The sequence below is a fragment of the Eptesicus fuscus genome, chromosome 4 (assembly GCF_027574615.1).
Source record: "Eptesicus fuscus isolate TK198812 chromosome 4, DD_ASM_mEF_20220401, whole genome shotgun sequence".
NCBI lineage: Eukaryota > Metazoa > Chordata > Mammalia > Chiroptera > Vespertilionidae > Eptesicus > Eptesicus fuscus.
Genome location: NC_072476.1, coordinates 97751903 through 97772572, shown reverse-complemented (window position 1 = coordinate 97772572; position 20670 = coordinate 97751903). Strand labels below are relative to the sequence as shown.

At 44.0% G+C, this 20670-nt stretch overlaps 1 protein-coding gene and 1 pseudogene across 1 annotated transcript in view; both read right to left on the bottom strand.

Annotated features, from left to right (window-relative positions):
• Window positions 1-20670, bottom strand: part of ANKH (ANKH inorganic pyrophosphate transport regulator) — a 119834-nt gene that overhangs the window by 35766 nt on the left and 63398 nt on the right. Inside the window, exons 2-4 of the mRNA XM_054715262.1 lie at window positions 11290-11506; window positions 3053-3171; window positions 83-166 (exon numbers count right to left, since the gene is read on the bottom strand). Coding sequence (XP_054571237.1) covers window positions 83-166; window positions 3053-3171; window positions 11290-11506 — 420 coding nt within the window. The remainder of the gene's footprint in view (window positions 1-82; window positions 167-3052; window positions 3172-11289; window positions 11507-20670) is intronic.
• LOC129148882 (cilia- and flagella-associated protein 36-like) lies at window positions 17641-18821 on the bottom strand (annotated as a pseudogene).

Genomic DNA, 20670 nt, shown 5'->3' with positions numbered 1-20670 from the left:
TTTGATGTACCGCAGAGTGAATGAATGGACAGGAGGCATCAGCCAGTTCTGAGAACGCTGACTGACCCTAGACCATACTTACCTGAGCTATGACATCGGAGATGGAGGCACATCCCACCAGGAAGCTGTATTTGTGTTTTAGGAGAATGCCGGCATGGGTCCATGCCTGCCAGAAGGAAAAACATTTGGCATGAGGTACACCTTTGGGATTATATTATTTCTGGTTGTTGTGATGCACTGGGCATTCCTGGAATAGCTTTCATACCCCCTAAAACCTCTGTAGTGCAGGCTGGTAACTCTTTGGTTGGTAAAATGTCTATACCTGGGCCTGGGGGCTACATCCCTGTTAGATTTTTAAGAGGAATCAGTGGCTGCACAGCATTTATCTCATACCAACTGTATGCAGACTAGTGTACTGGTTAGGGTCATGTGCCTGGTGGAAGAGCTGGGCAAACACCAAGAATGGAGGAACCTCTCTCTCTCTCTCTCTCTCTCTCTCTCTCTCTCTCTCTCTATCTCTCTCTCTCTCTCTCTCTCTCTCTCTCAAAGCAGGAATCACAGAGCAGCAGACCATCATAATGGGGCTCAACTTGGTTCTGAGTGACCACTGTCATTACTGGTTCTCACTGACTATTAAGGTCCCACTATTTCCTTCTCTTCAAGTTTGGGCGGGAGCTGATCTACCACTTCGTGCCTTTGAGGGAAGGAAGAGGAAGGCCCTTTAAGGGGAGTAGACAATGAAAAGTGCAGGGGACTGCAGGTTTGAAGTTCATGATAGGATCAGTTTAAGGATCATCTTCCTAACCTGGAAAGGCCGACCTGGCCTGACACAGAAATGACATCTCATCTGAGCTAAATGGCCCTGTGCCAAGACTTTACATAGCAGCTGCCACATCTACTTCCTTCCTCAGCTTATGGGTCCCAAGGCGCCAAATGTGAAAAGAAATGCAAACTGTAGATAACATTTGCAAATAGCGTCAGGGCTATCTTTGTTGACCAAAAGCCATCTGGATGATAAGCTTTGTGGTTTTCAAATATTATCTCTCCAACCAATATATCAGGGCCATGCTGTAGGGTGTGTGTGTGTGTGTGTGTGTGTGTGTGTGCATGTGTGTGCTGGGGGAGATGACCTGCTCTTTCTACATGTTCATTATTTTGTGTGTTTTTTTTTATTAGAAATCTCTTACCTTTGGAGTCTTTTGGGGGAAGTGATAGATGAAACATGGAAGAAAAGGGTACCAATCATATTTTGGTGTTATACTAAGTTTTAGAAACTCTACCTTTGCAAATGAACACAGCTGAAGGAAAGTGGAATACAGGGCGACTAAGTTTGCGATTCACTTTTACTAATAGTCCCATTTCCTGAATTCACTGTGTGACTGTAATTCTCTGTGTTTACAGAGTCCCATGCAGACAGTGGGCAGGCATAGAGCAATATCCTGGACTCTGTCTGGGATGCGAGGCTGTCACTTCATTCAGCTCTGACTGACTTGAAAGCACTGTGGGGCCACGATCAGCCAGCAGGGACACCTTGGGGAACCTGGTTCTATGGGTCCCAACCCATTTGCTTTTGTCTTTTTTCCTGGTTATGTGTCAACCTTATGATTAAAGAAAAAAAAAATCTAGATATACGTGTTCTGATGGCTAAATTCTCCCACTAAAATGAAGTCATAACAATTAAGAATCAGAACTTTCGCCTCAAACCTAAGAGTTTAATAGTTAAGGCTATCCTGCAAACTTGTAGAAAGCTGTTATTGATCTAAATGTAGGCAAACTAAGACTTTTGGTAATACCTGAGAAGATGGGCCACATATATATTTTACTTTGTTTCGTCTTCCATGGATTTGGGGCTGCTGCTTCACCCTAATGCAGATATCTCCTTACCTCAGTTGTCTGATGTAAATAAAACCTGAGGTATGGATGATAAAAACTGTACTGATCATCATATTTTTAAGTCTCCTTCCAACGGTAATTTAAAATGAAGCCCAAAGAAAGGGCTTATTTTTCAGTGTTGGATATGACTGGCATATAGATACACACATATATATATTTTTGCTAAGTCTCCTTTATGTCTATAATACAGATGGAGAGAAGAAAAACATTGCATGAGAATTCTTCAGAATCCTGACAAAGAATTTAATCTATGGAAGTGAGCTGCCCTTAGCTAATGTGGTAAAGCTGGTGTTTAAAGGAATGAAATCCTATCAGTATATTAAAGAGATTCTTATTCTAAAAGGCTTTAGGTATTCATACCACACAAGTGGTACATTTATCAGAAAGCTATCCTGATCCCCCATATCCTGAATATATCAGAATAGAACTTCACATTTCAATCAAAATTTTCAAATGGGCTCTCTTGCTGCCTGCCACAATTTACAGCAAGTACAGACACTTTTCATGAAATATACTGACAAGATGGACTGGTTCACTCAATGGTCAACTGGAACCCTTCTGATTACTGGATATAAAATTGTGCAGCCACTATGGAAATCAGTTTGATGATTCCTCAAAAAATTAATGAGAGAATTACTATATGATCTAGCAATTCCACTTTTAGGTGTCTACCCCAAAGAACTAAAGCGGGGACTGGAAGAGATATTTGGACACCCAGTCATAGCAGTATTATGCACAATAGCCAAAAGGTGGAGGTAACCAAATGCCCACTGATGAATTAATATACAAAATGTGAAGTACACACATAATGGAATATTATTCGGCTTGAAAAGGATATTTTGACACATGCTGCAACATGATGAACCCTGTAGACATTATATGAAGTGGAGTAAGGTGCTCACAGAAAGACAAATACTGTATGACTCCACTTATATGAGGTCCCTAGAGGAGTCAAATCATAGATACAGAAAGTGCAAGGGTGGTTTCCAGGGGCTGGGGAAGGGGCATGGGGAGTTTAGTTTTACAAGGGGACAGAGTTTCAGATTTACAAGATGAAAAGAGTTCTGAAGATTCACAACAGTGTGAATGTACTGAACTATACACATAAAAATGGCTATTTTACCACAGTTAACACAAGCCAGCGATCTTCCCTACTCACCATCGCATCCATGAAAGGGAAGGCAGCAAGGTAGAGGAAGGCCCTTCTCGTTTTGCTCCCCACAGACTCGTCCACATGGTGCAGTTTATTGATGATGTAGTAGCCTAGGTCACTGTAAGCTGCAAACATACGAGCGATATTTAGAAAACGTTATCTTTTTATGCTTTTTCTCTCAACAGTTTAAAAACAATTTTAAATGTAATATATTTTTTTAAATTAGGAAATTTAGATGAGCAAAAAGAAGAAAACCAGCCATAATCTCATCCCTCTACCTGGTGAGAGTGGGGGTCATGGTGAATATTCGGGGCTCTAATCACTCAGTTCTTTTATGGGGGGTTGTGGCAGGAGTATGTGGTGTATGCATGTGTGTTTTAAGAGAAAATGTGATCATCCTATATAATAAAAATGTAATATGCAAATTGACCCTAATGACAGAACGACCAGAATGGCCGCTGGACCAGTCACTATGAGGTGCACTGATCACCTCTTGGTCCCTTTCTCTGGCTGGCAGGCTCCAATCACCTGATGGCTACCCGCTGCAGGGCTGGGGCTGGTGAGTGGGCAGAACAGCCAACCTCTTGGTCCCTTCCCCTGGCTGTCAAGCACCGATCACCTGATGGCAAATGGGGAACTGGGGGTGGATGGCAGCGGGGGGCAGGGCTGGCTGCGGGAAGCTGGGGAAGATGGCCCTGATCGTAGGCCAGGCCTAGGGACCGTACCTGCGCACGAATTTCATGTGCCAGGCCTCTAGTACTTATATACACTCCTTTGTAAACCGTGAATACCTTTTCCTGACATGCTTCTACATTTTCATGGTTGCACTGAATTCCTTTCTGTAGGTTTACTTAGTATCAACTTACTCAGTCTCCTATTATTGTACATTTAGGTGGTTTCCATTATTTTGATATTATAAAAGAAGGCTTGATGGACAGGTTTGAAGCTAAAGGTTTAAACATACTCTTAATCATTTACTAAGAGAAAATTCCTAGATGTTACTATGCCTTCTCAGGAAAAATTTTATAGCTAGCTTTTCACCATTAGCTATTCATTTTGTTTCATTTGTAGGGCGGGGCGGGGGGGAGGGCAGGGGGGAGAGCGTGGCAGCTTTGGGGATAGCCCTGCCGGTGGAAAAATGGTATCTTTTAAAGTCCCTCCAACACCAGGACTTGTGACTAGTGTGTGACCGGAACATAATGGCACTTAACTAACGTGGGCTGAATGAATGTGCAGGTGCCAACTAGGCATATAGGGAAGACAGAGAAAGGTCTTCCTCATGTGTTCGCTAGGCATTCTGACGGACGGGATCAGCAAGGATGAAGTAAATGATTACGGTTTTTTCTACCTCACTGATTCATGTTTAGACTGTTCAGGAAGATGATCATCTTTGTGCTTTTCACGGTGTGTTACATAGCGCTTTAACAGGAGTGCCCTGTTGTTTTCGTTCTTTTCTAAATATGAGCATTCACGTACTTGGCAACCACAGAAGCTGCTTTGAAAGCAGAAAGGGGAGAGAATGCAGCGAGAGTCTCGCTTCATGAGAAACAATAAGACGACCCCTTCTCCCCCCCCCCCCCCCCGCAAAGCTCAGGGACAAGTTATTACCACATTAACTGGTAAAAAGAAATGACTCTCCCATCCTTTGTCAGGACTCCTCTTGAACTACAGGAATTAGGTGAGGTCTGTAGGATGATATCAAGGATATTTAAATGCACACATGGGCGCAGAGGTGCAAGTCTGTGATTTCAGGGGGTGGAGGCGGGAAGGGCTAAGCTATACGGGGAGGCAAAAGCAGGAGGAGAGGCTGAGTCCTCCAAGGAGGGGCCGTGGGGAAGTCCATAAGGTGGGCTGCCAGGGGAGCAGAGGTGGCAGGTGTGGAATGTGGCAGGGCCAGCAGGCCACTGAGGCAGCAAGAAGACAGATCCAGGAGGGGGGGGTGTCACGTGGCAGAAAGAAGGTGGGAAAGTGGGATTAGTTACAGGCAAGGGACGAAGAAGGAAGGAGGCAGCTTCGATGTCTGTGTTTGAGTCAGAAGGCACACAGACGAACGTGGATTAGAGAAGGCATGATGGAGGCATGCAGACCTGAACTAAGCTGGCGGAATCACAAAGTAACATGATGATGTACTTTATCATGAAAACTGTCTAGTTTAGGTGCTGAACCTTGGAAATTTCATCTCAGAATTGATTGTTGCTGCCGTTTATCTGTACGTGTGTTTTCATTCATTCAGGAAACTTCCCCCGGGACCGGCAAGCAGATGGTGCTGACCCTGCCCACACCACTGCCCCGCCCTGGCAGAGGCCGCTGGCCACACACAAGGCAGTCAGGCTGGCGAGCAGAGCGGCACAATGCCAAGTGCAAGAGGCCAGCGCTGGCTATGAATAGCGCAGGAGCTAGAATTCCCTGCTAAAGGTTAGAGTCCATATAAAACGCCAGCCGAGTGGACTTGGCTGTACAGCCAAAGCTGGGGCCGCACAACGGGTGACAGGCTGAGACCTGGAGGGTGGTGGTGTGGCTTGAGCTGTGTCCCCTCACAATTCCCTTGTTGAGTCCTAGCCCCAGTCCTCAGAATGTGACCTTAACCTGGCAACAGGGACCTTGCAGATATAATTAGTTACAATGAGGTCATACTGGAGTAGCGTGGGCTCCCAACTCAATAGGATTGGTGTCCTTCGCATTTGGACAGAGATAGACACGCACAAGGGAACGCCACGTGAACGGGGAGACAGAGCAGGTGACGCAAGGGCGGCCGCAGGTGCCAGCAAAGCATCAGGAGTCGGGAGAGGCCTGGACAAGTGGCCCTCACGGCTCAGAAAGAACCAAGCCTGCGACACCTGGATCCTCTGGCCTCCAGACCTGGGAGGCAGCCCATTTCTGTGGTTGAGCTGCTCAGGCTGCGCTACTTTTGTTAGCATACAGGCGGCTCCTCAGAAAGGGAGAGTTCTTTTCCTGGGAGACTCCAGGGCAGCGGCAGGAAAGATGGGACCCGTGCTGAGAGCGGGCATATGTTTGCAGTGTGGCCTGGGAGGGTAGAGATCAATGCAAATGAGCTGCTCGGCCCTTGGTCAATATTCCTACTCATGTTAGGATAGTGTGACTAAAACAGCAAAAACAGGCCTTTCTGCAGAGTGATGCAGGAAACATTCAAAGCTTAGCTGGGTCTGAGGCTGATGGTGCTGAGCCCAGCCCCGCTTCCTGCTGCCAGCAGGGTCCTCTCATCCCTGCTGTTTGCAGCCTGCAGCTGGTGCTGAGTTCTTCAGGGTCCCCGGTCCCCTCGTACTTAGGGACTGATGGGTACAAGGCTGCCTTTGCTTCTCCTCCCTTCTTTTCCTCCTTTAGGTACTAGAAAAATTTGGAGGCCGAGAAAAGCTTTTTCTCCTGTTTTTTTGTTTTTTTTTTTTTTTTTTTTTCCTTTTTTCTTTCTTCCTTCTACTCCTCCCCTACACGCAGAAGAAGAGACTGATCATAACTGCAAAGGTTGTTTCCCCCCTGTGAGCAGGGATATAAGTCCGAGCAGCTGTCTTTGCCGTCCCCCCTCCCTCCCCAGCCTGTGCCCTGGAGCTGTTTGTGGCTGTGCTGTTGGCTGGGGGTAATTTGTTTAAAGGGCTTTGCACGGAGTCCCTAATTACCAGGTTAGCTGCCTCAACAACATCCAGTAACCTTCAACTTCTCTACACTGCCTTCCCATGATGGCTCTGAAACAGCTTGTAGTCCTTATGAAGAGCGGAACGTTAAACAGGAAAATTGAACAAGGTGTTTAAGCAGATGTAAATGGATTTCCTGCTGGGGCCGCAGTAAGGGGACATTGGCCTGACCTGTTTACAGGTCGGCAGCTTTGACTCTGCCCAAACAAGACACCAGAGGGCCCATCCAAATCCGGGCTCCTGTGACCTCAGCCTGCCAGGGTCATGGATCCTTTCCAGAATCAGTGGTTCGCAAGCTTGTTCATCCAGTAATTAACCAGCCCTTGTTGCAAAAGGCCATGAAACATTAATATTCACCAAAACATGTCTATATACCTGCATTTCTCCATGGAATCAAGGAGAAAGCCCTCCTCTCATTTTAAGAACAGGATAATATGTGTATTTCCAAGAGGCAAATTTGGAGAAACCTTATTTTAACTCAAATCCCCAAGTTCCGAAGCTTGAAAGTCTCACTACTGATTGGCCCACTATGATCTGTTTATTAGACACAGGGGCCGGTAACTTCACCCCTGTGTCTCTAACGTATCATTTCCAAAGTGGTGTGTTTGCATGACTGATATTGAAATCACTTTAACAAAAGTGGTTGAATGACTTCTGTATGTCAGGCAGTATGCCACCTAACATATAGCTGTAGAGAGTCCAGTCATCTGCATCAGGCTGGGTCACAGACATATGATTAGCTCATCCATATCTGCACTGTGCAACATTCATCTGGAAGATATGGGGATGGGAGGTATAAACATTGCCCAGGCCTTGGACAGGTAGCATAAACCTATACACAAAGTAAGTAAAGTTAATGTGGAATAGTAATATAAGAACAACAATTCTATCTCACTGGCATCAAGATAAGAGAGGGTTTTGTAATGATTTTTGTATAGTATCTGCTTTTCTCTAGAGAACATGCCGTAGTATGTCTGAATTCCCAGATCTAGCCCAGTGTTTGACACATAGGAAGTACACATTATATATTGATTGAATAAATTCATGAATCCATAACCCCCAAAGAAGTGATTGGGACAGACTGATTGCAAAAATGTCCCAGCTGGCCATTTAGACCAGCTTACAGTCAGCTGACAGCCCCCACAGTGAGCCCACCAAGATCAGCAGAGCCTGCTCCTGTCAGCTGACCACAGCCATGTCCAAAAGAACTACCCAGCCAACCCATAGTCTGGTGAGCAAGAATACATGCTTGTGTTGTGAATCACTGAATATAGGGGTGGTTTGTTCTATAGCAATAAGTTGTGAGACTGTATTGAAACTGCCCGTTCATTCCTAGCCCCCTCGTTGGTTTAAATTACATCAACTTGTACCAATTCACCCTTTAGAGGGCTGCTTTATGATCCATGAATAATGGAAAAATTTGTTGACAAGGGAATACTGAGAAACAGAACCACTCTAGAAATGACTTCACTTGTTCATGGCAAAAGTATTGTTGCTCTGAGCTCTGCTGACCGCCCAGGTGGTTTTGGATATGGAAGAGGCTTATAGGTCACTGTTGAGAATAGACGTGTAAAGAAATAAATCCATAGCTGTGGTTTCTACATTTATGTGAAGTAGGGAGTCAGTTAACACTAAATCCATGCAGGTGAGAAGAGTTGGCCATGAAACTGAAAAACTGCAGAACACCGGGGTGTTGTTACAATTATGAGCCACATTTTGAAATTTTACATGGCTAGAGCAAAATATTAATTTAGAGCACTGGGTCAAATTCTCGACTCTATCTTAGATCAGAGAGAAGGGGAAAATTAGAAAGAGTTGTGCTGAAATACAACTCACGCATTCAGAACCAGTGAAGAGATGACTCACTCCCTCCAGGAGGCTTTTCCAAACCAACCCCCAAGAGAAGGAATTGCTTCCCACATGTCCTCATAAAAATGCTATTGAAAAGCTGGAAGATCTTTCCCTAGCTTGTTTTGCTCAGTGGATAGAGCGTTGGCCTGTGGACTGAAGGATTCCACTCAAGGGCACATGCCCAGGTTGTAGGTTTGATCCCTAGTAGGGGGCGTGCAGGAGGCAGCTGATCAATGATTTTCTCTCATCATTGATGTTTCTATCTTCTCTCTCTCTCTCCCTTCCTCTCTGAAATGAGTAAAAAAAAAACACATATTTTTAAAAGAGTTTAAAAAAAAAGAAAAACTGTATGATCTTGATTAAAAAAATAAATTCACTAAGGCGATGGAAATAGCACCCTAAAGGGAAAGTTGAAGACCATTAGGCTAGTTACACCTGAACGAAAGAATGTAGAGAAGTTAGGTTTCAAGCCTGGATCCCCCTGGTTCGTATTTCCACTCTGTGAGTTAAGCCTGGTGAGTTTGTGTATATACACGGCTTCTTATGCTTCCTGTAGGCCCCTCAGGAGTCCTGCATGAATGGAGTAGATATTCATTTCCACATAAGTCCAACTAAGTATCATTAGGAAGATGGCCTGAGAGCCCACAATGACTTCTCGAGACCAATGTATTGGGAATATTTGCCTTTTTGGTTTATCTGTGTCACTGTTCCCCTGCCACAAGCATAGCTATCCAAGAGGTGATTATTAAAGGAGAAATGTAAGTAGCTGTTTTCAGCATGACTAAGGCATGAACATGGGTTTAACTGTCAATGTAGGTGACACATAAAGTAGATTCTGAATGGGGAGGGTGTTTGTTGATGGTAGAAAAATAGTTTTGGAAAACGTTGGGGATGGTGACAGGGCAACATGCCATCGGGAGCCTGTGGACAAGTTCCTGGGAAACAATAAATGAACAAGACCCAGGTATGGAAAAGCTAATGGGGTTACTAAAAAAAGAAGGAGGAAGGAAGGGGAGCAAAGATGTTTGATGCAGCAGACAGCAGAAGGCAAGAGTGATTAAAGGGTTAGGCAGAAAAGTGAAATGAGGCCAACAAACTAGAAAGAGGGCAAATCATTAAAATCTGAGTTTTGAGTGCTCAGAAGAAACTGACATGTGCTTTCTCAGCAATTGGAGAAAGCATCTGTTTGGTGGAAGAAAAAGCGCTAAGATTATAAAAATATTAAAAGTGGAAAAAAACGATTGCTAAATATATCTGGTATGTAGAACCATTTTGGGGCAAATTTAAGATTTTATTATTCTATTTTAAAATGGAAAAACTTAGATAACTTGAAAATGACATTGACGTTTTTCTCCATGACCACATGCTCCTCACAACGGTTTCAATGACTCAGGTGGACACTTAACTTTTCTCTCCCATATTTACTAACAAAACTATTCCTCCCAAAAGTCTTATTCAACCATGACTGAGACCGAGTGGTAGGTTCATTCAGATATCCATATAGAAAGACTAGTAGCAAAAGGGAACGCATTTACCTGCTTAGACATATGTCATGTATGGAGTTTTCTCAAATACATATGTCATCTTTGAAAATGGCCCAGATCAAATCTAACTGCAGAAGTTTTCTTCAAAACTTAGTCCACAAGTTAGTATTCAGGGCGTATGTTGGGGTGTGATAGGCACCTTCTCTCAACCCATGCCCTGAAGCTCTGAGCCCAAATTAAATGGTGAATATCAACACTTTGGCTGAACATCTGGCCCATGAGTAGTATCTTCCCATCCTCATTGCTCTTAGCTCGAAATTCTCTGCTACATTAAAAAGGCAAATCACAAAGGCCTTCCCCCATTTCTTTTCAGATTTGCAGTTATGTGAGTAAGCATTAGCTGCCATCTGAGTACACTGCAAATGGCTTGGGTTAGTTAATCTCCTGGTTCCTTTATTCAACCAGTGCTGGTTTTAAGGTACGCAAGGGGTTTCTGAAGTGTCGTTCACAGGTTCTGGGCAACTGGGTCCAATACATGTGCCATTCAATTTTTACACCAGGTAAGCTAAGCTGTTTTAAAGCCAGGAAGTTCTGAAATTACAGCCTCTGGGTTTTATCACCCCCGAGAAGGCTGTAGATGCAGAACTGTGGCCCTAAAGGTAGGTGCTTTTCCAGGGTCCTGCTGAAACTGTAGGCAAGTGACTATATATGTGATATGGCTTCCTTGTTGTTTCATGGAAAGAATGTTGTGCCCAAAGTATTTAGTCTTGTCTTTGAATAAAACAGAATAACGAAGCCCTTTGGAAGAAGTTAATTTTAATATATAATCCGTCATTTGTTCTCACTATGGATACGTGTTCATTTTAAATAACATCCTTGTATTCTAATTCTTCAGATTAAGTGAGTGTACAATAATGCACGTCTCTAACGAAAGCACCCGCGCTCCTGTGGGCTTTACTGAATGCTGATCCTAGACCGCATCACTTGTTAATGAAATCTCTCCCTCTGCGGGAATCAGAGAGATGAAACTACATTTTCCCAGAGAAAACACACAACATTCCAGGCTACACTAAAAAGGCAAACCACCAGGCCTTACCCCATCCATTTTCTTGAGCTAGGAGCACGAGCTCTATTAACCTCTGGCTCTTGAAATTTGCATGAGAAAGATTTAATAATTGCCGAAGAAATCACTTATTACAACACATACATTTAACTAGATGTAAAGGAATGAGAAACGACCAAAGCCAGGCCACAGCCTTACCTATGAGGGTGTGAAAGACCGCGGCGATGGCGCCGGCCACCACCATACACAGGACGGCTTTGGTTCTGTCTCGCTTGCTGTTCACAAACACCAGGCCCACATTTTTAAAGTCACTCATGGGACCCGTGAAGAACTTCATCAGGGAATAGGCCAGCCCGTAGCTGGCCAGCATCTCCACCGCATCCTCCTTGACAGCCGCGATGCCCCGGTTCAAGGCCTGCGAGGGGAAAGACAACCCACAAACAGCATTAGAAAGCCCTTCTCATCGCTGGGGAATCACACTTCTAAAACAAAGCTCAACAGATCACGTTTCCATGGAAACGCTAAGCAGCTTATAGGGCAAATCTCACTGTAATTTCATAAAAGTTATTAGTTTTCATTTTCATCCATATTAGCTTCCGTCTGAAGTAGCTTCCTGCGGGGGAGATGCCTGTCCAATAAAGTCATAAAAACACACACCCAACGAGCATTTTATGTTAATATCAGAAAATAATTCTAAGAAGTTTTGGTTAAAAGCTTAACATGTTAAATGTTATTTGTAGGCTGAATCTGTATAACAGCAATAGGCATTCTGGAAATGAGTCAACCACTTTAGATCGAGTGGATAATTATTTGTTGTTTCTTTAAATGAAGATGTGTGTGTGTGTGTGTGTGTGTGTGTGTGTGTGGTAGGTATCCACACGCATAACCTGAAATATTGTGTGTGCATTAGGTAGGTATCCTTCATGGTCTAGAATGAGTTCTGTGCTGTGAATAAAGGTATCAAAGGAATTTATTATGCCATCAATGGATGCTATTTACCCAATTGTTACTATACTTTAACTTGAAATATATTCCTAAGTTCTGTGCAGACAGATACGAAAAGAAAATCATTAAACCATATATACTGTTTTTAAATTATGCCTGCTCAACAAGATGCAATCATAGACTATTCTAATTATATTAACCACCCTCCCTTGAGGGCCCTTTGAGGCACTGAGGGCTTGGCCTGGTCAGGGTGGCATTTCCAAACTAACTTTCCCATCAACTAGACCAGTGATGGGCAACCTTTTGAGCTTGGTGTGTCAAACTTCGCCAAAAAACTGAGCATAACTCGGGTAGTGTGTCACTTTGAGGAAAAAACTAACTCCAAGACTCTAGTCGCAAATGTTTCATCCTCAGGAGCAGCAAATGTTTCATCCTCGGCATGCAGCCGTGTGTCATCAGAAATGGCTACGCGTGTCAGTGCTGACACGCGTGTCATAGGTTCGCCATCACTGAACTAGACAATTACACTGGAGATGGTGGGAATGGATGTCCAAGTGGAGAGAACTCTATTTTTTAAATGTTGCCAGAACATTGTCTCGGTCGTTATGTACAGACAACTGACTGAGCAGAAGGGTCAGCTTTCTGCAGAGTTCTATACTTCTAAAAAATAGATGTTATGTTTTAGAGCAGTTTTAGGTTCACAGTAAAATGTAGCGTAAAGTACTGTTTCCATATAACCACTGCCCCAGCACAAACAGTCCCCCCCTCCCCCAACCCCCCGACCTGTCAACATGCCCTACCACAGTAGGACATTTATTACAATCAATGGGTCTCCAATGGATGCATCGTTATCACTGAGAGCCCACAGTGCACACTGGGGTTTAACTTGGTGTTATACATTCTAGGGGTTTTGACAACTATGCAATGACATATATCCACCATTATATAGTTGAATATTCTATGCAAAGCATTTAGCAGAAAATGAATTTATAAGGAAGTATCAATGTGCAAAATGATTTGAGAAAAATCTAGAATTAAAATGTATGATAGGCCCTAGCTGGTTTGGCTCAGTGGATAGAGCATTGGCCTGTGGTCCCGGGTTCAATTCTGGTCAAGGGCACATGCTACGATTGTGGGTTCGATCCCCAGTGTGTGGCGTGCAGGAGGAAGCCAATCAATGATTCTCTCTCATTATTGATTTCTATCTCCCTCTTCCTTCCTCTCTGAAATCAATAAAAATCTATTTTTTAAAAAATGTATAAAAGCTATAGTAATTCAGTATCATTCTCTGACAAAGCTAGTTTCTGGTAATTGTTTCCAATTATATCTCTAACCCTTTGGCATACCACCCAGATCCCTATACTGGGCAGTGCACCCATCCCCAGATATTGTGAGTTGTCCACTAATGGCTCACAGATGCCCCCAGCCACTTTGGGTAGGTTAAGCTACACTTGACTCCCAGGCAGCATGGGGCCAATGGCTGCCTCATGTGAGGGACCATTGCCTCAGGAGGGACCATTCTGGCACAATTGGTGCTCCAGAGCTCCCTGTGGGACTAGGTGGAAGCGAATCTAAAGAGGATATCACATCCTTACTTAACTTTAACTCTTCCCCACCGCCCACTGCTTCCCTCTCCTCCCGAGAACACTTGCTCCGTAAGTCACTTGGATAAGAATTCCCCAACACGGGGTGTCTGCCCGAAGCCCAGTGCTGAGGCAGGTGAGAAGGAAAAGGGCACAGGAGCGACAGTGCTGTCCCCAACACTGAGTGTGCAAACTCCCCTTAGCTCACCATTTATGGTCATGTGAGGAAAGAGCACTGGGTTTAGAGCCACCCAGACCGAGTTGGACCTGCTCCTATCACTAAACTACTGAGTGGCCTTGGCCAAGGTCCTTATTCTTGCTGAAACAGCTCAACTGATCTTAGACTGGATACAAGCAGTATACAGGGCACACCAAGCAGTGACTGGAGAAGGCACTAAAAGCAGGATTTTTGCCTATTTTGTTTACCACTTTACACCCACCTCTTGGCTACAGCACAGAAGTTCAAATATTTGTTAAATGAATGAGCTATTTCCTACCAGGAACTTTAATGTTCATATTGATTTTTATGAACTTAAAAAATATTTTATTATGAGATATTACTTGTAAGATAAACCATTGATTTAACATTTTTAGTGATCACATTAAATGTACATAGTGATTAGAAAACATATCCAGATTTTAAGAAATATTAAAGTGCAAGGGAAAAAAGGAGTTTTAGAATTGAGGATATTAACATTATCAGCCTTTCTATTATTCCCATTTGTAGCAAGTATTTCCTCAAATTTGTTCACTTTCTTAACTTCATAATTTTCTTCTGACACAGAAATATTTATTATGTAGTCGATCAATCATTTCATGGAGTTTCTTTCCATACTTAAGGACTCTGTATTCTAACCCAGCCACAGATAAGATAATTTTGTTCTAGTTTATGGTTTCATTTGCACACTTAGCTTTTTAATCCTCCTGGAACTTACGCTGTGAGATATAGCTTAAAATTAATTTTCTCAAAAAATTAAGTTTATTTCTTGAATAAAACACTCAGTACTCATTTATTTGGGGTGTTTACTTATCAGTCATTAGTTCTTACATGGCCTTCGGTCACCTACCATCTGCCTGTCTCATTTTGCTTACCCTGTTTTCCTTCAAAGCATGCTCATCACCTGACATTACATTGTCTGTTTACTTGTTATTTGTCTTATTGTCTCTCTTGTGCATTTGAAAGCAAGCTCCATGGCATAGAAAACTTTGTCTGTTCCATGCTACCTCCCCAGACCTACAACATGATAGGAGGTCACATGACCAGTATTTGAGAGAATGAAGTACAGTGGGCACAAGCAGTATAAACGTTTACTGAGGCAGGTGAAGAAATGAAATATGCTAATGAGCTGGGACTCCCGAGAGAAGCTTATTCAGATGGACTAGACAAGAAAATCCCTCCATGAATGTGACATTTGAGCTGAATCCTGAAGAATAAGAATGAACCAGTTGAATGAAAAGCTAGAGGAAGGCACAGGCCTGCAGGAGGGCTTAGAACAGAAGGGAGGCCAGTAAGAGAAATAGAGAGGGGGATAGGGTGAGTTTGGAAAAACAGGCCTCTTGAGGTCATTCCAGGTCTTGGTGAAGAATGTGTGTTTTGTTCTAAGTGCAATGGGAAGCCATTAAAGGGTCGGAGCAGAGGGTGGACAGAGGCTCACACTGGCTGTGGGGATAAGAGTGGATTGGAGAGGGAAGAGCAGAAGCAGGAAGTCAAGAGTTTTGTAGTCACCTGGGAAAGAGAAGGTGCTGGCTTGGCCTATGGTGGAATAGAGAAGATGAAGAGAAGCAGAGTGCTTTGAGAGTTTTTTTTTGGACGTAAAAAGAATGGAATTGATGGTGGACTACAGGGTGGACATAAAGAAAAGGGAGAAACCAAAGAAGACTTGAATTTTTTTACTTGAGTCACTGGCCAAATGGTGTAGCTATTGACTGAGATGGGGAGACCGGGAAGGGAAGATTTGGGAGGAAAAGGCAAGAACTCCATTTGGGGGCCCCTGTGGAGTCTGCGCTGCCCATTGAATCCTAGCAGAAAAGTCAAGCAGGATAGTTGACTACATGAGTCTGGAGTCCAGGAGAGACATCTGGACCATGGACATAATACAGTATTGAAAGGCAGGAGTTAAATGAGATCATCTAGACAAAATATAGATCAAAAGGAGTCTAAGACTTAGCCCTATAGCACTCTAGGAATAAATTTAAACACCGTCAGGATGTGGCAAGCCTCCCATGTAACACCAGTGTTATAATTATGTGTAGTTCAGCATTAATGAGCTAGACAGTACTGTTCTGCCATGTTACCCCGAACATGGGCTGCATCTCTAGCCAAGACCAGAAAGAAAAGTTGCTGTGGCTGGTAAAGAGGAAGAGCTACAGTCCTGAAATTCAGCTAAACTAGTGTCTGAGATGTCTTTAGAAAGAATTAGGCCTTGAGTCAGAATACTGTCCCCAGATAGTCAGAAGTAGGTTCACCTGCTGTCTACAGGCAAGTTTCTAAACACTCAGAAAGTGAACACATATTAGATGAGAGCCATATCTAACAGTACTCCAACTATTGTAAATATGAAGCTACCCTTCAGCCACGGCCTGGCCTGGTCCCTGATGGAATGGGATGGGGCCTTGCTCACACCCAGCCATGTATGTGGAATATCTGACTTAAAAACATACCGGGGTTCAGAAGGCGTTTAGTGGGTCCTACATGCCTGAGTATCTCACAGTATTTGCCAAGTTCATGGTGCTCTAATGTATGACGCGCACCCCCCCCCCCAAAAAAAAAAGTTAGCAAATGACAGAATATTAAAAAGTAAAAAACAAAACACCCAACAACACAACTCCAGGGAAATGGCTAAAAAAATCCCACATGTCATCTCTCTGGTATGAGTGGTCTTAGATCGTTAAACCCTAAGGGAGATTCTGACATTTCAAACTTGGGCTCTGGAAACCAGAAACATCTCTGTACTGCAAATGGTGATTCTTCAAACCAAGGGTCGCCAACTCACCTCCCATCACCTCATGCCATTGTTAACAGCAAGCATCCCTTGCTAGCTGGGAGGAATGCTGTGCTCCCTGGGGAACGGGTCCAGGGGGTGACATCTCCTCCCTGAGAGCAGGTCTGGAGCACAGCTTATCTTCTGTCCCGGAGATCTGTGAGGCTCTCCCTCTGTTTCTCCCACTCTCTCTATTCTGATCCTCACTACTCTTCTCACTCTCTTGACTCCTCTACTTTCTCTATTTTGGCTCTTCCTGTCTGTCCCTCCTTACTACGCTAGCCTAGATTTTATGATCATTCCTTTAATCACACCCATGTCAATAATACCCACAACTTATTATCTGAAAATCTCTGACCTTGGAGTCATCGAATCATTTACCTATTCCATTCTTATCCATATTTATAGACTTCTACTTGGACTTATACGTGGCTGGAATCAAACATACAACAACACGGACTGTGACCACAACACACTCATCGTTTCCATCCTCCACTGGGCTGCTAGCTGCTCCGTTATCCTTCCATCTTTTCCATTCTCAGCAGGCAAACTCACCTCTTATTTCATCTGGAATATGAAATCCACCAGGTAGGAAGAAAATATGTTGTTGCTTCTCCCCTTAAAACAAACCTCAACAAAACACATCTGCGCCCAACCCTTCCTCACCTCCTCTCTCCTGATCCAATGGAAAGGTCAGTCTGGCCAGGGCGAGTACAGGGCTATCTACTTGGGTCTTTACAACTGTGTCCCTCCAACCTTGCCAGGAGCCTTGTCATAAGCCACCATCTTCCTCTCCTGCTTGTCTGATTTTTGCTACTTGCCTGGCTCTTTCTCAACATTTACTTGTGCAAACATAAGTCTCTTCCATTTTAAAAATAAACCTGCTCCTGACTCTTCTCTACCTCTAGTTACCACCCTCCTTCTCACCTCCTTTCATAGGTAACTTCTCATCATTTGCACTTTTTTTCCCCCTTCATTTACCCTTCAGCCTGTTCAAATAGCAGCTCCCAAACTGCAGGAACCTGGTCTGTACCCTCAGAACCACAGCTATAACATGGTCTCACCACATTACAGGGTCAATAAGTAATAATTTGTTGCATACACACTGAGTTCTGGCTTTGCCTTCCCCTCTCCCACAATGCTCTTCCTGCTAACCAACTGGGCACTTTTCTGTCCTCAACTGTCTCACTTCTCAGTAGATCTGACCCTGTTGGCCATGGTCTCTTTGAAACCCCTCGTCCCCTTGGCTATAATGACTTTGAGGTTTCTACGTTTCTCTCCTACCTGTTACGCTTCAGCTCTTTCCCCTTGATGCTTTCTCTTTCTTCATCTCTTAAATGTTGGTGTTCCCAGGGGTCTGTCTGGGCCCTTTCCTCTTTTCATTCTCCATTCTCGCTCAGTGATCCCCCCTGCCACTACTTCAATTACTTTCTGTCTGCTCCACGTCTCAGATCCACCTCTCCAGGCCTTTTTGTGGGAGACAGGAAGTTTCAGGCAACATTTCCAGTCAAGGGTTGCACTGACAGATTAGCAAAATGCACTTTCACTTCTGAGTGTGGGTGTGCATGTTTACCATCCCTTTTGCACTTTCATTCGTATGCATGGGGGCTCTTCTGTTTTAGCCTCTGACAACTGCTTTTTTTCTTTTCCTTTCTTCTTCTTGGGCATATTCCTCCTTTGATTTTCTAAGAACTTTCCTCAGGATTTTCATCGCTTCCTGTTCGAGATCACTGACCACATCAGAACCATCTGCTAAGCAGTCAGGGAATACATCATTTCTCCCTTGAATTATTCGAACGACTTTCAGCTGCACTTCTATGTTTTTCTGGACCATCATTGCTTTAAAGACAGTAAAATCTCCTGCGGACAACACAGGTCGCAAAGTGGTCTGTGACGTGCAAGGTCTTTGCAAGAAGAGAAGTGCACGCTTCTGGAAATTGATCTTCATTAGTTTCAATTTCTTTGAGGTAACTTTCAAACAGATTTTCAACTCGTTCTTTGTATTCCTGATGTATCTGAGCACAGGTCAATTTGCCTTCTTCTTCATCATCATCAAAAATTCACATTTTCTGCTTCATGATGTCCAAGATGGGGATGGACCTGCCTGGGCCTCGCAGGAACCCGGCGATACTCTCCACCACCACCCATTCTACCTCGTTATCTTCTTCCACAGCCATCCTACCCTCTGGGGCACCAGGGAACCTTAAGCCAGACCCCCAGAGCCAGCTAAGGCCTTTGAGCCGCAAATTGCCCAGAGCAAATTGGGAAGAGTTGCTCCCACAGTCGCCCTGCCAGGAGTGCTGTGCGTTTTATGAGTGCTGTTTGCAGTTTTCTGGATATACTAGTACATACCATTCTCTCTCTCGTCTAAAGGCTTATGCTTAAGCTCTTTTCTCTACACAGAACCACCTTTACCCCTGTTCCCACCCCATTCACCCGGTAAACTCATCATCACTTTAGGAATCGCATCTTCTGGGAAGCTGTCTCCTAGGGTTGGCCCTTCCTCTGTGCTCTGCAACCTACATGGGCCCTGGGCCCGTCACCACACTGGCCAGGTGTGCTGTGGCTGCCTGTGTACTTGACCCCCATCTCACTAGACCCCTTGAAGCAGGAATTGACTTATTTGTCACCAGTTTTCCTACATCTACTCAGCACAGTGCTGAGCACAGTCGAAAATCAGTACGTGAGAAAATGAACGTGTTCGCTATAACACACAGCCTAGATCTGGTAGCAAATCTGGTATCTTATATGTGGTCAATAAATTCTCCCACTGCAGGTTTGGTTTTCTGGGTAAATAAACTTTACTGGTGGAATCTATGTATTTAAAATACACAAAGGGATGGCGGTAGCACCACAGACCTTCTTGGAGTCCTGATGTTCTCTCAAGAGACAGGCAAGGGCTTCCACTGGCATTTCTCCCCTGCCATACTGGCACCGGGTACCTACTGGGTAAAGGTTGGCTGCTTAACTGTAGACACACAGACATAAATAGAATTCAATATTGGGTCACATGATTAGCTTCTTAGGTGTAAAGCTTAAGCAAAGATTATTTCTGACTCTTTTTTTTTTTTCCCACGTCCTTTGGATTGTCAACTGGGATACAGGACAAACTGTTCCTCTATGGAGTCGAATCCTATAACAGAAGTCAGCTGCTGTCAGAAGCCAATAAGAAGTTTAGATTCAGAGGGTAAGAGAACCTCCTGCCCAGATCCTGGAGAAGCGGAGAGAACCCTGCTGAGAGCTCAGTGTGCCCCAGACAGCCAGGGCATGACCTCCACATTCTGAAAGGGGGGTGCTTGGGAGGGCAACCAGGCTCCGAGAGAGACGGCCACATGATTCAGGGAGGGCCAAAGGCTGCTGAATCCTGATCTTATAACTGATATTCATGGCCACGCGGTTAAAAGAAATTGATCATGTTGCTCATATAGAAATGGCATTTCAATTTCCTCCACAAAAAGGTGCTGAGTTGGAAACTGGTATTGTTCCCTAAAATAGCAAGAGACTATTATATGAGATGTTACACGTCCCATTTTTTTTACTTTGAGTAAGATGAATACATCCTTCGCTGGCCTCATCCTGGATTAGAAAAACCAATGGGACACAGGGCTGGCTAAGAACTCTGTCTTGCTACAGACTGCCATCTAATCTCTTTGATAAAAGACTACTCTTGTCTACAGCTTCAATATAAAGCAAACTCACTATTGCCACAGATGAAATGGTTTTAAAATCTTTTTCTAACCCAAGATCCTCAGAAAATGCACATTTGTGGAAATGTGGAAATTCAGAGGCCCACGCGCAGGCAAAGCGACCTGTGGGAACCGCTTCTCCCAAGGACGTGGATAATCACCATCCTGGACTTCAATCGTCTCCAGGAGCCCGGGTGCTGTAATTTTCCACTGTTATTGTTCTGTTGGTCTGTATTTTAAAAAGTGGTTTGGGTTAAATTAGATCATTTGTCTTCCCAGTAGTTTTCCAAGCCATGCTTTATTTTCTCAAGGATCTATAGTGCTCTAAACGAGACACCCGCGCTCTGTTTGGCTGGCGCTCCAGCCAAGAACTTGACACCCACA